Here is a 17,821-nt window from a genome sequence, read left to right as displayed (position 1 = left end):
CCGCCGTAGTCCAAACAGTGCTTGTTTCGCCTGTTGGCGATTGGAGGACGATGCGTGTGGAATGGTTGGTGGTTCGGAAGCCGAGAATGCCGTATCGGCTGGCTATTGACCCTACTTTGTTTGTATCCATATTGCGGAGAGCATTTTCCACAAGCAGTTGGGATTGTCTTCGTTTTTGGATGTATGCTGTGACTTCTGCGAAACTGCCTTGCAGAGCTTCGATCTCCTTTTGGCGTAGTTCTGCTCGTTCTTCCCGGATTTGTATCACCTTTTGTAGTGACTTTTCAGCTCTTCGTTGCCAATTTTCTGCCTTCTCAGACTCCAGTATCTCCAGCTATTTCCTTCCTCGTGTTTGTGTAGACAGAGTAGAAATTTTGCGATAGGCATCTATGTTCGGCATTTCTTGGAAAGGTTGGTCGGATCTTTCTCTGCCCAGCTTTTGTCATTTTTTCTGTGTCCATTGCCATTCGATGTTTGGAGTTGTCAGGAGAAATATGTCTGGATCCATGCCGGATTGATGTAGAGCTGTTGGCTTCTTGCTGGCAGCTAGCACCGTCTTGGTGTCTTTGCCTTTGGCATAGCATCAGAGTGGGCCTGTTCCACCGTATCTCCTTCTACCGATAGGATGTCCACGCGGAATATTGGAACCCTTCGAAAACTGAAGTCTCCTATGGCCCAGTCGATGTTTTTTTCCCAGGAATCTGTGTTGGTTGGACGAATGTGTACTCGGACACGTGACCCATTTTCGAATGTGCATACCACGCAAAGAAGATCGTATGCTGTGGACAGTCGGCTAGGACCAAACAGCGGTCTATCTTTTCTGCGGGATGAAACCACTGCGCTACTACTGGTTGTACTACGAATAGACCGTCACCTGCTGGCAAAACCCGCTCCAACACATCTTGCAAAACGTTTTCTGCTCTGTTGGTGGACATGTCGGTGTCTTGGCAGGAGTACAGGGACACTTCTATGTGAGTGCAACCTCGTTGTTGTACGTCTGGGTGGAGAAAGGTTTTGCTGAGATGCTCGTTTGGACAATCCACGTAGTCAGCAAGATGGCCGCCAATCGGTTCTCGGATTTCTCCAGCTTCGAAGTTGCAAACGACTTGTTGTACAGCTTGGTGCGCATCGTTTTGCCGGACTTTGTTGTCTCTACCCACGTTCTAACATGGTTGCCGACAGAGTGGGTGTTGTCCAGGATGGTGTGCTTTGGATCTTTTGAATCGTGCTGGCAATAGCTCCTGCACTCGTCTTTTGCACATGTGGAGAAGTGTCGCATACATTTTGGTTGCTTCGGTTCACTCTTTGTAGGTGGTGCATAGTATCAAGTGGAGTAGTCCGACGATTTTTTTCGCGTGGCCGTGTTCTCCCGTTGTACACTGGACGCTTCCCTTGTGCTGCACGATGTATTTGCGAGATAGATAGCCAAACACGAAGAGGTCGTCGACAAAGGCTGGAAGACCGGAGAGTGGTTGGAGGTGGGTTTCCCCGAGATTTCCGGCGAGATCGTCTACCGTCGAGATATCGGACACGAGGTTGTTGTCGTGTGTGTTTTCCAGTAGGAGGTGGTGTGTGATCGATTTGCTGCACCGAATGCCCATTTTTTTGTTAAGCTGCTGCGATTTGTTTTCCCATAGTTGTTGTTGTCGGAGTGTATCCTGTATACTGTAGCAACTCCATATGTCTAATTGGAAGTTCCAGCAACCTTGGTGTCGGGTCGAAAAAAAATGGTTGCTGAAAAAATGGGAAGCCCTAGCGAAAATGAGATTCTTATAACGCTATAGCAAAACGGCATTTGGAACACTCTCGATGACTTCATTAGATTAATTAAGACTTAAAGTTGGACATTTTGCTTTTTCCCGACCGACCCTATGCTCACTTAAAAGTCAATATTTCAGAAACTATTTGACCGATTTTCATCAAATTTGCATGCACCTCAGTAGTAGTATACGCAATGGGGCTATGGGATTATGGACTTCTCAAGGGCTCAAATTTTAAATTCAGCCCTTTGGGGGGGGACCTGGTCCCCTAACCCCATGTGTAGACTACTATATGTGAAGCCCATTTCTGGTGTCCCCTGCCTTGATATCGCTGGAATATTGCGTAAAGCCATACTCACTCACTCTCTCACTCACTCACTCACTCAAAGACGTTACAGCGCGAGCCAGGCTGTAACACCCGGGCTATAGAGATGTCATACTCCAGTAAATAAAGACATGAATAGCTATGATATCCAAAAGAACATGTGCCAGGCTGGTTCGGCCCTTGACACATTTCTCAAGAAACAGAGAATTCAGGGGTCAATTTCACCAGAGTGGCCCATGAGCCACCGCCTTCTGGCATAGGACTCTAGGCAATTATTATACTGACAATAGAATAAGCACAATATTCAGTGTCAACATACAATGTAAGCAAAATAATGTCAACATGAACATTTCCATGCTCAGGGCATGGCGTGACCAGTTGACCAACCGGGCCAGTTCTACCACCCGTGTAGGTGAAGTAAGGGGGCGAAGTGGTGTGTTGGGCAAAAGGAACACGGTTCCAGGCTCCCAGTGCCCTCAACCACCAGGCTCCCGTCCTCCACCGACACAGGGGCGCAACCCACGGCAAACAGGTTGGTGAACCAAATATGGGGGGGTTTAAAGAGCTCTTAGTGTTACCCAGCACCCACCACGATAGAAGTGGCTCTTCACGGGTGCCTTGTAGGGTTGTAAGAGGATTAAAACACAGTCATATGCAGGGTTGGACTTAATAGAACGTATTTTAGAAATATACTGTAAAGAAGAATTAAAACTGCGTTGTTTTAGCAATGGCTCATCATCCGCTACATATAAACGATGAATTGGTGAGGTTTTGAAGGCTTCTAAGGCAAAGCCTTACGCCGTGGTGATGGATTGAGTTGATTATTTGAAGTACCAGTATTGGTGAAGTTCAGATTTAGGTACTGGGACAGTTTTGCACCACGACATGAAGAGGGGAATTTCCCCGACGTCTAAATGTCTTCAAAAATGTTTAAAAGGATCTCTAAACAGGATTTTCGTAAGTGCTTCAAGGCTTGATAATGTATATTAACGGGAGCTAGTCCAAGACCAGTATGGAGCTCATGAATTGTGAATATTTGAAATGTTCCCCTGTGTCTAAAATGAAATTGATATTTCCCATCTCTGTCTGTTTTTAATATTTTTGGGATGGGGTGACAAAATTAGAAGAGTATGAATGTTTCGCCAAAGTTTCAACAAGTTTGATAGCAATATCTGCTTTATAAGTTAATTATTGGTCCCTATCTTTAAGATGGTGAATGCTCGATTTGGAGTCCTTAACGTATATTGTCTGGATCATATTCCACAACTTAGACATCGGCGTACGTGAACTACATAATTATGTCAAGACTGACGTCTACTTTGTTTACATGTTCGCAGTGTTTCAGCATTTGACATCTTAAATTTAAAATTGAGGACCAAAGGTTGGCGACGAAAATAATGGTTAGCCTTTTTCCTCGCCTTCCTGGCTTGTTTGCAGTCATCGTTGAACCATGCTATTAATATGTGAGGAATTGTAGAAGACAGGAACATCAATAAAGCGTTCAGGTTTGTAAAAAGTTCATCTTCGTGACGAAGGATTCCAGCAATTTACCCTCAGTGTTTGTAGTAGTATCACCACAGAGTAGGTTATGGCCATTTAAATCACCATAACAATACAGGGTTTCTTCAGTTGGTAATAAAGTGAGTGAGTTTAGTTTTACGCCACGCTCGGAATATATAGAGATAAAAATATAACAGCAACGTTCAAGGGAAGTCCCACCACAACGGATTTAAATGTTTCCAACACACAGAATGCTGAGGGTGTAAAATCCTGACCAAAACTGTAAGTCATTGAAATTAGTAATTAGTTTTATACAATGGCACAGTTCAATATTTTGGAATAACCTACCTTTAGGGAAGATTAATTTTGGATCTACCCCACACAATTTTGGTGAGCGACATGAATGGATGAATTTCGGACACATCCATGTCCTCAAGGGATCCGCAAGTATTTGGAAAGCTCACATTATCGTGTCACTTGATTGTGTGGTCAAGATTCGCTTATTTACAGGTTGTCATCTCATGCGGCATTCATGCATGATGGAATGTAGATCACCTGTTGACTTGAATCCGTATGTATAAATATTAAGCACACGACTGAAAACAACAAAGATGTTGACAAAATTTATACTCAAGGGGTACCTATCTCTCTTTATTCACAACTGCAACACATACAATGATAGCTGGAGTCGTTCAACCATTCAGTTGATATAAGTTTTATTCAATGCCAAACTAAAACTTTCTGATATTGACTTCTTTATAGATTAAAGTACTGATTATTACTGACAGCCTTTAAGATAGACGTCTAGGTTCTGAACCAGCACCACCTTTCCTGTGAAAATCAGCTTCCGGCGGTTGAAGTGCCAGACAACCAGTTCAGCTTCCTCTGATTCCATTGGTGCAAAACACATCAGCTACAGACATAAAAAAACCAACCATGTTGAGTTTTCGTTCATTTTATAAACACGATCAGATGGTTTAAATATGTTTGCGTCAGTGTGGACACAAATCATTATATCATTAATGCGTTCATTGAAATGACACTAATTAAATACTGGACACATAAGATGTTTTCAATATATCGAAGATAATTAACTGCAGAATAAACCCATGAGTGTTGCTTTTGATTATCTTCTGTTTATATCATGTTCCTGTTCGTAAATAACTGAGCTTGGACCAGGATCGTAAGCAACGATCCAGACGAGCAAAAAACAGACATTTATCGAGTCCACAATATACCTGAATAGGAAGCCCTCCGAGAACTCTGTAAATGAGACTGTGGTGGTTGTCTGTACTTGAAGCTTTCCTCCAAACTGTCTCGTATTTCCTCTTTGTATTCTTCACTGGTTAGATCTGATATGCACAAGTACATACGATGACATAATTCAATATTGGTTGTATAATTACTTTAGAGAATGAAGTGTTGTTTTCGGATACATCATGACATCATTATTCCTTTAGAACTTATATGGCGAAACTCAAAATAGGTTTTACCTTCCATTCTGTAAATTACATCCCAGAAGTAAATGTGGTCTCCAGTGAGGTTCGCTGGAGGCGGGGCACTTGCAATAAGGGTTCTGTTCACCCCCAGATCAGCTGCAAGTTTTTCACCCAGGAAAAGAGATTTCACAGTGAAGACCAGATTAGCCGCCAACAACTTATCTTCGACTGGACGCATATCGCACAGGCTGGGTATATGCAGAACTAGAAAGTGGTTATAGAGAGGTCATGCGTTAGAGAGATCCCTAGTCATGTAACTATAATATGGTAAGTCTTGGGTCAGACTTCAATAGCAAAAAGAGAAACTAATAAGGGATCATGAACTTTCTTTTGCATCTCTCCAACAGGAACCAATTACTTCATTTACTGCGCATTTGTGTAATTTCACAAAGAATAATTTGCACGTGTCCACAAATCGTTGTGTTAATACAACCATGAACGTCAATATAAACGGTTTTCAAAAGGTATTGATAAAATATTGTACTTTGGACAATGGAGCCGTATACTGACCTTCAGTACTGACAGAAAAAGCACCTATTGAATCATATGCGGTTGTCCGATATCCCAACTTTCCTGTATATTCGGCAATTCAAATATGTACTTTCCTGGCCATAGGACTGTCAAACTACATGTAAGTGGTCGACCTTAGTGTAGCAAGCCAAGATCATTTTATTACACCAGTTACGTGCAGACATATTCAAAAAATATAATCTTTTTTATATTTCTTTTCCTGTTATGAACAATATTTGCGGCGTTAAACAAATTAAAAAAACAAACACAAAAAAGACAGAGCATGAACACTAAGTGTGTCAACTGAAAGAAACTAAATGCTGATTGCAAACTAGGTGCATTGTCTAGCTCATGCGAGGTTTTCTGCCCTTCGGGTTTTCTGAACCTACTATGTCACTCATATATTCATTCAATATTTACCATTGTTTGCCTGTGTGACAATATTGAATCAATGACTTCGAAATGTGTTTCAGGATCTATAAAACTCTCTATGTGGTAACAGTCATTATCAGCCTCTTATATCCTAAAGGAACTCTGCTGCAACTATGGATGGGACCCCGCGACAAATCGACAGAAGCAATTATAAGGTAGACTGTCTAGTGCATACTTACTTGCTAATTGCTACTCTTGGTTCACCAAACACCTGCAAAAAGACACAAATGCACATCCAGTGTACCTCTTAATCATTGTTTGTACTTCATTTGATAATGGATCAGCCAATTCATTATTTGAATACTCATGAATCCACACAATACATTTTGAGCAACTGTATGAAATTGGATCTAACTTTGAAGATGAAATCAACACCGGCTGTTTCTTGCAAGATGCTTTTAACAGTGGCCATGGTGATCTTTACATCAGCGACTCCTGTTGGTTCAACGATGTCGACAAGGAAACGAGAGTAGTCTTCGCATCTTGCAAGGCCCAACACAAGCATAACTGCTAAAATGGCAAGCGTAGGACGTTCCATCGCTGTACGTTAATGTGGAGCCAACGCCTTACTGATTCATCACAGTTGAACTTCCCATATATAGAGGTATAGCAATAGGGAGGTCCATTTACGAAAAGGGTGTTAAGTTGCGTATTGCACGAACACAAATCCTATATCTATGGAATCACATGATCTGACGCCCATGAAACTAGGAAATGCGATATTTATTATTTGGAAATAGTTGGGTAATATGACAAGCGTGGTATGTTTCACTGCTCTATGTGATGCTTGATAACGGTGTCAGTATCTCGACCAAAACGTTATCAGTAACGATTTGCGCTACACATTTGTCCCAGCTCGTTCACGAGGCATTCAACATGACAGCTTCTGTGCCTACAAACGTCTCAAAAATGATTCACAAATACATGGAAAACAAGCCAACTATTGTGCTCACCTCAACGTGAGGCAACTAACGAGATCGTGATGCTATTCTCGCTGACTTGGTTGACACATATCATCGTATCCCAATAGATCGATTCTCATGCTGTTGATCACTGGATTGTCCAGACTCGTTCATTTACAGACCGCCGCTATATAGCTGCGTAAAACTAAATTCAGTCACTCACTTATACTTGTGATGGTTCAACTTCAATTAAAGTGCAGAGCGCAAATAGGCCCTACTGCTGGTCCAAGTTGTCCAGAAACTATATCACCACCACCCACACCATATGTGGTCACTATTGCTTCATTTCATCGAGGGGTGCTGGGGTAGCCTAGTGGTTAAAGCGTTCGCCCATCACACCAAAGACCCTGGTTCGATTACCCATATGGGTACAATGTGTGAAGCCCATTTCTGGTGTCCCCCGCCGTGATATTGCTGTAATATTGCTGTAATATTGCTAAAAGCGGCGCAAACCTAAACTCGCTCACTCACTCATTCATTTTATCGATACGGTTCCCCTAAAAAACACTGTACATTTAGAAACAAACAATAGATTTGCACATACTGAGCTGTATATTAACCAACATGATTGAACTGACTGACAAAAGCGAATATAAATGTCACACTTTGTGATATACAATGTCGTAAATTTATTTTATGCACAAAAAGATATATTATTGATATTATAAAATAATTTATGTATTCTATATTGTTGGATCGGCATTGTTGGTGAGTAAATAACGAAGCGTACGTACTTTATGGGCGACAACTTCTTATTTATTGCATATACCTTAATTGCCTCATGACCACGAAGAGAGATCAAAAAGATTACTTGCCATCAGCCGATGAAGAGGGGTTTTGTGTTTGTTTGTTTTTTTCAATTATTTTATTCATTTCAGCCATTTCAAAATATTGCACATTTTCCACAACATTTTATGACAGTAGGGGTAAATTCTTTTTCACAATGGTAATTTATTGTATCAGTTCTTTCGGCCATTGGCTTTTAAATATTTGGAGCCAATGAAGAGTTAATCAGGTGACAGGCCGGGAAAGGCACATTTCAAAAATGACTATTGCCGGGAGGGCCACATTTCAATTATATGGCTGTAGCCGGTAAAGCCACATTTCCAATAGATTAATTAATTCATGGATTACCGTAACCGGTAAAAGAGTGTCCCCATGTATAATATTGTTTTCACAAGAAACGAATAATCTTTCTTACTCACAAGCGTGGTGTTTAGCAATACCGGTAAAAGATTGTCCCTCTGTATGATTCTAAACCACATTGTTTAATATTGTTTTCACAAGAAACTGATTATCTTTCCTACTCACAAGCGCGATGCTTAGCTTCTTCACTCAGAGTTTGTTACTCAAAATGGAACCACCTCCGGTGGTACATGAGTACATAAAATAGAATGCAGAATATACAAAGTATACAAGAAAGTAACAGGGAATATACGCAATGATTACTGAAAACTAGAACATATACATTTGATAAATTTAGATAGGTGATTGATTGTTGAAATTTTAGTACTTGACATCATTTTTTTATATGAAGAGAAATAAGGGAAGGAACAAGAGCTATATTCTAGGTGAGTGATGCGTTGTTGGCTAAAATATGAACATCTAAAGATGAAATGGAATTCATCCCCAGTTAACTGCGAGTAACAAGGGTTACATACTCTTTCTTTACTTGCGAGATTCGTCCATCTCCTACTTTCTATTGGCAATTTATTTTCAGATAGCAGTAAGTATTTGTCGAGTGAAGATGAGTTTATAAATTCTATAATATTGTCCTTTAGATGAATTATTCATTTCACTGGTCCACGATTGTAAAAACTGGTCTTTCAGGATTGATTCAGATTTTGATATGATCCAGGATTGAGTATAATGAAAGGCGTTTACAAATACATCCGGTTTGTTTTACAGATTCATATTTATTATCAATATATGATATGATTAGTATATGTAATATACCTATTAGTATATTATATTGTGCTAATAATAGAAACAAAACCTGTTGTGATCTAAATATAATTATGAGAAAACATGTCTTGTTTTGTTAAATACGTTAACGTGTTTGAATCACTAAGCCAGTTTGACAGCATAGCCGGGAGAGCCACATTTCATGTTCATGCAACCGTAACTATTGCCGGGAGAGCCACATCAAGTAAGGCTATCTGTTTCGGAAATGTGGCTCTCCGGCCTGTAACCGTTAATCAAGCTATAGACTCTGTCTGTCAGATAATTCGCTCGGTCCCACGATACATCTGTTTTGCAAACCTGTTGATGGCATAGATCCCTTCTGGAAAGTCTACACATTTCTGGATGGCAGGCGTTTTTGGCGGCCAGATACCTGGGCGATGGATTTCGTAGCCTTCTCTCGAAGTAGGAGTCGTGTTGTCGTAGTACTCTTTCTAGCCCCGCCGTAGTCCAAACAGTGCTTGTTTCGCCAGTTCGCGATTGGAGGACGATGCGTGTGGAATGGTTGGTGGTTCGGAAGCTGAGAATGCCGTATCGGCTGGCTATTGACCTTAGTTTGTTTGTATCCGTATTGCGGAGAGCATTTTCCACAAGCAGTTGGGATTGTCTCCGTTTTTGGATGTATGCTGTGACTTCTGTGAAACTGCCTTGCAGAGCTTCGATCTCCTTTTTACGTAGTTCTGCTCGTTCTCCCCGGATTTGTATTTCCTTTTGTAGTGACTTTTCGGCTCTTCGTTGCCAATTTTCTGCCTTCTCGAACTCCAGTATCTCCAGCTATTTCCTTCCTCGTGTTTGTGTAGACAGAGTAGAAATTTTACGATAGGCATCTATGTTCGGCATTTCTTGGAAAGGTTGGTCGGATCTTTCTCTGCCCAGCTTTTGGCATTTTTTCTGTCTCCATTGCCATTCGATGTGTGGAGTTGTCAGGAGAAATATGTCTGGATCCATGCCGGATTGATGTAGAGCTGTTGGCTTCTTGCTGGCAGCTAGCACCGTCTTGGTGTCTTCGCCTTTGGCATAGCATCGGAGTGGGCCTAGTTCCACTGTATCTCCTTCTAACGATAGGATGCCCACGCGGAATATTGGAACCCTTCAAACCAAAGTCTCCTATGGCCCAGTCGAAGTTTCTTTCCCAGGAATCTGTGTTGGTTGGACGAATGTGTACTCCGGACACGCGACCTATTTTCGAATGTGCGTACCACGCGATGAAGATCGTATGCTGTGGACAGTCGGCTAGGACCAAACAGCGGTCTATCTTTTCTGCGAGACGGAGCCACTGCGCTACTGCTGGTTGTACTAGGAATAGACCGTCACCTGCTGGCAAAACCCGCTCCAACACATCTTGCAAAACGTTTTCTGCTCTGTTGGTGGACATGTCGGTGTCTTGGCAGGAGTACAGGGACACTTCTATGTGAGTGCAACCTCGTTGTTGTACGTCTGGGTGGAGAAAGGTGCTGCGGGAGATGCTCGTTTGGACAATCCACGTAGTCAGCAAGATGGCCGCCAATCGGTTCTCGGATTTCTCCAGCTTCGAAGTTGCAAACGACTTGTTGTACAGCTTGGTGCGCATCGTTTTGCTGGACTTTGTTGTCTCTACCCACGTTCTAACATCGTTGCCGACCGAGTTGGTGTTGTCCAGGATGGTGTGCTTTTGATCTTTTGGATCGTGCTGGCAATAGTTCCTGCACTCGTCTTTTGCACCGTGTGGAGAAGTGTCGCATAGATTCTAATATTCTAAGATTCTTATAACGCTATAGCAAAACTCTTGATGACTTCATTAGATTAATTAAGACTTAATTACGACAAAAAATTTGGACATTTTGCCTTTTCCCGACCGACCCTATGCTCACTTAAAAGTCAGTATTTCAGAAACTATTTGACCGATTTTCATCAAATTTTGCATGCACCTCAGTACTAGTACACAAAATGGGGCTATGGGATTAGGGACTTCCCAAGGGCTCAATTTTTTAAATTGAGCCCACTGGGGGGACCTGGTCCCGTAGTCCCATGTGTATACTACTATATGTGAAGCCCATTTCTGGTGTCCCCTGCCTTGATATCGCTGGAATATTGCGTAAAGACATACTCACTCACTCACTCACTCACTCACTCACTCACTCAAAGACGATACAGCGGCGGACAGGCTGTAACACCCGGGCTACAGAGATGTCATACTCCAGTAAATAAAGACATGAATAGCTATGATATCCAAAAGAACATGTGCCAGGCTGGTTCGGCCCTTGACACATTTTTCAAGAAACAGAGAATTCGGGGTGCAATATCAACAGATTGGACCATGAGCCACCGCCTTCTGGAATAGGACTCTAGGCAATTATTATACTGACAATAGAATAAGCACAATATTCAGTGTCAACATACAATGTAAGCAAAATAATGTCAACATGAACATGTCCATGCTCAGGGCATGGCGTGACCAGCCAATTGATAGAACCGGGCCAGTTCTACCACCCGTGTAGGTGAAGTAAGGGGCGAAGTGGTGTGTTGGGCAAAAGGAACACGGTTCCAGGCTCCCAGTGCCCTCAACCACCAGGCTCCCGTCCTCCACCGACACAGGGGCGCAACCCACGGCAAACAGGTTGGTGAACCAAATATGCCCCCGGGTCCACACGGAGGGTTAAAGAGCTCTTAGCGTTACCCAGCACCCACCACGATAGAAGTGGCTCTTCACGGGTGCCTTGTAGAGTTGTAAGAGGATTAAAACACAGTCATATGCAGGGTTGGACTTAATAGAACGTATTTTAGAAATATACTGTTAAGATGATTTAAAACTGCGTTGTTTTAGCAATGGCTCATCAGCCGCTACATATAAACGATGATTTGGGGAGGTTTTGAAGGCTCCTAAGGCAAAGCCTTACGCCGTGGTGATGGATTGAGTTGATTATTTGAAGTACCAGTATTGTTGAAGTTCAGATTTAGGTACTGGGACAGTTTTGCATCACGACATGAAGAGGGGAATTTCCCCGACGTCCAAATGTCTTCAAAAATGTTTAAAAGGATCTCTAAACAGGATTTTCGTAAGTGCTTCAAGGCTTGATAATGTATATTAACGGGAGCTAGTCCAAGACCAGTATGGAACTCATGAATTGTGAACATTTGAAATGTTCCCCTGTGTCTAAAATTAAATTGATATTTCCCATCTCTGTCTGTTTTTTTATATTTTTGGAATGGGGTGACAAAATTAGAAGAGTATGAATGTTTCGCCAAAGTTTCAACAAGTTTGATTGCAATATCTGCTTTATAAGTTGATTATTGGTCCCTATCTTTAAGATGGTGAATGCTCGATTTGGAGCCCTTAACGTTTATTTTCGGGATCATATTCCACAACTTAGACATCGGCGTACGTGAACTACATAATTATGTCAAGACTGACGTCTACTTTGTTTACATGTTCGCACTGTTTCAGCATTTGACATCTTAAATTTTAAATTGCGGACCAAAGGTTGGCGACGAAAATAATGGTCAGCCTTTTTCCTCGCCTTCCTGACTGGTTTGCAGTCATCGTTGAACCATGCTATTAATATGTGAGGAATTGTAGAAGACAGGAACATCAATAAAACGTTCAGGTTCAGCAATTTACCCTCAGTGTTTGTAGTAGTATCACCACAGAGTAGGTTATGGCCATTTAAATCACCATAACAATACAGGGTTTCTTCAATTGGTAATAGAGTGAGTGAGTTTACTTTTACGCCACACTCGGAAAATATAGAGATAAAAATATAACAGCAACGTTCAAGGGAAGTCCCACCACAACGGATTTAAATGTTTCCAACACACAGAATGCTGAGGGTGTAAAATCCTGACCAAAACTGTAAGTCATTGAAATTAGTAATTAGTTTTATACAATGGCACAGTTCAATATTTTGGAATAACCTACCTTTTGGGAAGATTAATTTTGGATCTACCCCGCACAATTTTGGTGAGCGACACGAATAGATGTATTTCGGACACATCCATGTCCTCAAGGGATCCGCAAGTATTTGGAACGCTCACATTATCAGTCATTTGATTGTGTGGTCAAGATTCGCTTATTTACAGGTTGTCATCTCATGCGGCATTCATGCATGATGGAATGTAGATCACCTGTTGACTTGAATCCGTATGTATAAATATTAAGCACACCAACGAAAGCGACAAAGATGTTGACAAAATTTATACTCAAGGGGTACCTTTCTGTCTTTATTCACAACTGCAACACATACAATGATAGCTGGAGTCGTTCAACCATTCAATTGATATAAGTTTTATTCAATGCCAAACTAAAACTTTCTGATATTGACTTCTTTATAGATAAAAGTACAGATTATTACTGACAGCCTTTAAGATAGACGTCTAGGTTCTGAACCAGCACCACCTTTCCTGTGAAAATCAGCTTCCGGCGGTTGAAGTGCCAGACAACCAGTTCAGCTTCCTCTGGTTCCATTGGTACAAAACACATCAGCTACAGACATAAAAAACCAACCATAGTGAGTTTTCGTTCATTTTATAGACACGATCAGATGGTTTAAATATGTTTGCGTCAGTGTGGACAAAAGTCATTGTGTCATTATTAATGCATTCATTAAAATGACACTAATTAAATACTGGACACATAAGATGTTTTCAATATATCGAAGATAATTAACTGCAGAATAAACCCATGAGTGTTGCTTTTGATTATCTTCTGTTTATATCATGTTCCTGTTCGTAAATAACTGAGCTTGGACCAGGATCTTAAGCAACGGTTCAGACGAGCAAAAAACAGACATTTATCGAGTCCACAATATACCTGAATAGGAAGCCCTCCGAGAACTCTGTACATGAGACTGTGGTGGTTGTCTAGTCTGTACTTGAAGCCTTCCTCCAGATTGTTTCGTATTTCCTCTTTGTATTCTTCACTGGTTAGATCTGATATGCACAAGTACATACGATGACAAGTAATATTGGTTGTATAATTACTTTAGAGAGTGAAGTGTTGTTTTCGCATACATCATGACATCATTATTCCTTTAGAACACGATTTTGTCTATGAATCGGAACATCGCAAACTTATATGGCGAAACTCAAAATAGGTTTTACCTTCCATTCTGTAAATTATATCCCATAAGTAAATGTGGTCTCCAGTTAGGTTCGCTGGAGGCGGGGCACTTGCAATAAGGGTTTTGTTCACCCCCAGATCAGCTGCAAGTTTTTCACCCAGGAAAAGAGATTTCACAGTGAAGACCAGATTAGCCGCCAACAACTTATCTTCGACAGAACGCATATCGCACAGGCTGGGTATATGCAGAACTGGAAAGTAGTTATAGAGAGATCATGCGTAAGAGAGATCCCTAGTCATGTAACTATAATATGGTAAGTCTTGGGTCAGACTTCAATAGCAAAAAGAGAAACTAATAAGGGATCATGAACTTTCTTTTGCATCTCTCCAACAGGAACCAATTACTTCATTTACTACGCATTTGTGTAATTTCACAAAGAATAATTTGCACGTGTCCACAAATTGTTGTGTTGACACAACCATGAACGTCAATATAAACAGTTTTCAAAGGTATTGATAAAATATTGTACTTTGGACAATGCAGCCGTATACTGACCTTCAGTACAGACAGAAAAAGCACCTATTGAATCATATGCGGTTGTCCGATATCCCAACTTTCCTGTATATTCGGCAATTCAAAATATGTACTTTCCTGGCCATAGGACTGTCAACCTACATGTAAGTGGTCGACCTTAGTGTAGCAAGCCAAGATCATTTTATTACACCAAATCCCTGCAGACATATTCAAAAAATGTAATCTATTTTAAATTTCTTTTCCTGTTATGAACAATATTTGCGGCGTTAAACAAATTAAAAAAAAAAAAAAAAAGACAGAGCACGAACACTAAGTGTGTCAACTGAAAGAAACTAAATGCTGATTGCTAACTAGGTGCATTGTCTAGCTCATGCGAGGTTTTCTGAACCTACTATGTCACTCATATATTCATTCAATATTTACCATTGTTTGCCTGTGTGACAATATTGAATCAATGACTTCGAAATGTGTTTCAGGATCTATAAAACTCTCTATGTGGTAACAGTCATTATCAGCCTCTTATATCCTAAAGGAACTCTGCTGCAACTATGGATGGGACCCCGCGACAAATCGACAGAAGCAATTATAAGGTAGACTGTCTAGTGCATACTTACTTGCTAATACTCTTGGTTCACCAAACACCTGCAAAAAGACACAAATGCACATCAATTTACACAGTGTACCTCTTAATCATTGTTTTTTCCGTTATACTTCATTTGATAATGTATCAGCCAATTCATTATTTGAATACTCATGAATCCACACAATACATTTTGAGCAACTGTATGAAATTGGATCTAACTTTGAAGATGAAATCAACACCGGCTGTTTCTTGCAAGATGCTTTTAACAGTGGCCATGGTGGTCTTCACATCAGCGACTCCTGTTGGTTCAACGATGTCGACAAGGAAACGAGAGTAGTCTTCGCATCATGCAAGGCCAAACACAAGCATAACTGCTAAAATGGTCAGCGTAGGACGTTCCATCGCTGTACGTTAATGTGGAGCCAACGCCTTACTGATTCATCACAGTTGAACTTCCCATATATAGAGGTATAGCAATAGGGAGGTCCATTTACGAAAGGGGTGTTTAGTTGCGTATTGCACGAACACAAATCCTATATCTATTGAATCGCATGATCTGACGCCCATGAAACTAGGAAATACGATATTTATTATTTGGAAATAGATGGGTAATATGACAAGCGTGGTATGTATCACTTCTCTATGTGATGCTTGATAACGGTGTCAGTATCTCGACCAAAACGTTAACAGTAAGGATTTGCGCTACACATTTGTCCCAGCTCAGTCTATGCCTGATCACAATTTAGTATCCAAGGAACATGAGTGTTACATCACAGACTTCACCATACAGCCAGACGACGACTTCAACTGTGTGTCGGACCATCTGCCACTCTCTGTGTTTCTGAATCTTCGTCATAGTTCAACTGACATCACACCCATAACACCTCTAGTTTCTTGGAAAAACTGTGACGATAATATCTTCAGAGAGTATGAAACCACTGCCTCTAGAAAACTCAACCATGACTGACTGACTCAGTTTAGTTTTACGCCACTTTTAGCAATATTCCAGCAATATCACGGCGGGGGACACCAGAAATGGGCTTAACACATTGTGCCCATGTGGGGAATCGAACCCGGTTCTTCGGCGTGACGAGCCAACGCTTTAACCACTAGGCTACCCCACCGCCCCTCTCAACCTTGAAGTAACCACCAGTACAGACAGCCCTTCTCATGTTAATGCGAAATATCATATCGTTGAGAGTATCAGCAATGCAAGTGATGCTACCCTACCAGCCTCTTGATTCAATCCCCACACTAAACCATATTGGTCAAAAGAGTTAGTGTGTTTAGTTTTACGCCGCACTCAGCAATATTCCAGCTATATGGTGGCGGTCTGTAAATAATCGAGTTTGGACCAGACTGGTCAAAAGAACTTAAACATATGCATGCTCTTCAAAAACATGCACGATAGTTGTGGATCAGTGAAGGGCGTTCACGAGGCATTCAACATGACAGCTTCTGTGCCTACAAACGTCTCAAAAATGATTCACAAATACATGGAAAACAAGCCAACTATTGTGCTCACCTTAACGTGAGGCAACTAACAAGATCGTGATGCTATTCTCGCTGACTTGGTTGACACATATCATCGTATCCCAGATCGATGCTCATGCTGTTGATCACTGGGTTGTCCAGACTCGTTTATTTACAGACCGCCGCTATATAGTTGCGTAAAACTAAATTCACTCACTCACTTATACTTAAAGTGCAGAGCGCAAATAGGCCCTACTTCTGGTCCAAGTCGTCCTGAAACTATATCACCACCACCCACACCATCAGTAACAGTATATGTGGTCACTATTGCTTCATTTTATCGCGGGGTCCTGGGGTAGCCTAGTGGTTAAAGCGTTCGCCCATCACACCAAAGACCCTGGTTCGATTACCCATATGGGTACAATGTGTGAAGCCCATTTCTGGTGTCCCCCGCCGTGATATTGCCATAATATTGCTGTGATATTGCTAAAAGCGGCGCAAACCTAAACTCGCTCACTCACTCATTCATTTTATCGATACGGTTCCCCTAAAAAACACTGTACATTTAGAAACAAACAGTTCACCTTCTACAACAGATTTGCACACACTGAGCTGTATATTAACCAACATGATTGAACTGACTGACAACACCGAATATAAATGTGACAACTTGTGATATACAATGTCGTAAATTTCCTTTTGCACAAAAAGATATATTACTTGATATAATAAAATGATTTATGTAAACTATATCGTTGGATCGGCATTGTTGGTGAGTAAATAACGAAGCGTACGACATTATGGGCGACAACTTCTTATTTATTGCATATACCTTAATTGCCTCATGGCCACGAACAGAGATCAAAAAGATTACTTGCCATCAGCCGATTATTTTATTCATTTCAGCCATTTCAAAATATTGCACATTTTCCACAATATTTCATGACAGTAGGGTAGATTCTTTTTCAAAATGGTAATTTATTGTATCAGTTCTTTCGGCCATTTGCTTTTAAATATTTGGAGCCAATGAAGAGTTAATCAGGTGACAGGCCGGGAAAGCCACATTTCAAAAATGACTATTGCCGGGAAGGCCACATTTCCAATAGATTAATTAATTCATGGATTACCGTAACCGGTAAAAGAGTGTTCCCATGTATAATATTGTTTTCACAAGAAACGAATAATCTTTCTTACTCACAAGCGTGGTGTTAAGCAATACCGGTAAAAGATTGTCCCTATTTATGA

General features: G+C 41.0%; 2 protein-coding genes across 3 annotated transcripts in view; both read right to left on the bottom strand.

Moving 5' to 3' along the window:
- The window catches only part of LOC124268923, a 31,878-nt gene that overhangs the window by 6,084 nt on the left and 7,973 nt on the right, over positions 1-17,821 (bottom strand). The window contains exons 3-4 of one of the 2 annotated variants that reach the window (XM_046703945.1): positions 5,079-5,288; positions 4,824-4,937 (exon numbers count right to left, since the gene is read on the bottom strand). In XM_046703945.1, the coding sequence (XP_046559901.1) occupies positions 4,824-4,937; positions 5,079-5,288 (324 nt within the window). The remainder of the gene's footprint in view (positions 1-4,823; positions 4,938-5,078; positions 5,289-17,821) is intronic. The other variant, XM_046703944.1, reaches the window with a different exon arrangement.
- On the bottom strand, positions 13,111-14,233 carry LOC124268924. The gene is made up of 3 exons (XM_046703946.1): positions 14,027-14,233; positions 13,737-13,855; positions 13,111-13,409 (listed from the first exon to the last, which is right to left on the bottom strand). Exons 1-3 carry the CDS (start codon positions 14,208-14,210, stop codon positions 13,275-13,277), a joined length of 438 nt encoding a protein of 145 aa, XP_046559902.1. The 5' UTR covers positions 14,211-14,233; the 3' UTR covers positions 13,111-13,274.

The sequence above is a fragment of the Haliotis rubra genome, unplaced genomic scaffold (genome assembly GCF_003918875.1).
Source record: "Haliotis rubra isolate DU_JTF1 unplaced genomic scaffold, ASM391887v1 Scf1403, whole genome shotgun sequence".
NCBI classification, from domain to species: domain Eukaryota; kingdom Metazoa; phylum Mollusca; class Gastropoda; order Lepetellida; family Haliotidae; genus Haliotis; species Haliotis rubra.
The sequence above is the reverse complement of the archived record's forward strand: the minus strand, read 5'-3'. Positions and strand labels throughout refer to the sequence as shown.

Bases quoted from the DNA above. Each gene is read 5' to 3' on its own strand.
- LOC124268924 (XM_046703946.1), bottom strand. From the start codon at position 14,210: ATGCGTTCTGTCGAAGATAAGTTGTTGGCGGCTAATCTGGTCTTCACT. The intron at 13,856-14,026 runs GTAAAACCTATT...TGTGCATATCAG, and splicing joins TATAATTTACAGAATGGAAG to ATCTAACCAGTGAAGAATAC. The intron at 13,410-13,736 runs GTATATTGTGGA...TTATGTCTGTAG, and splicing joins TCGGAGGGCTTCCTATTCAG to CTGATGTGTTTTGTACCAAT.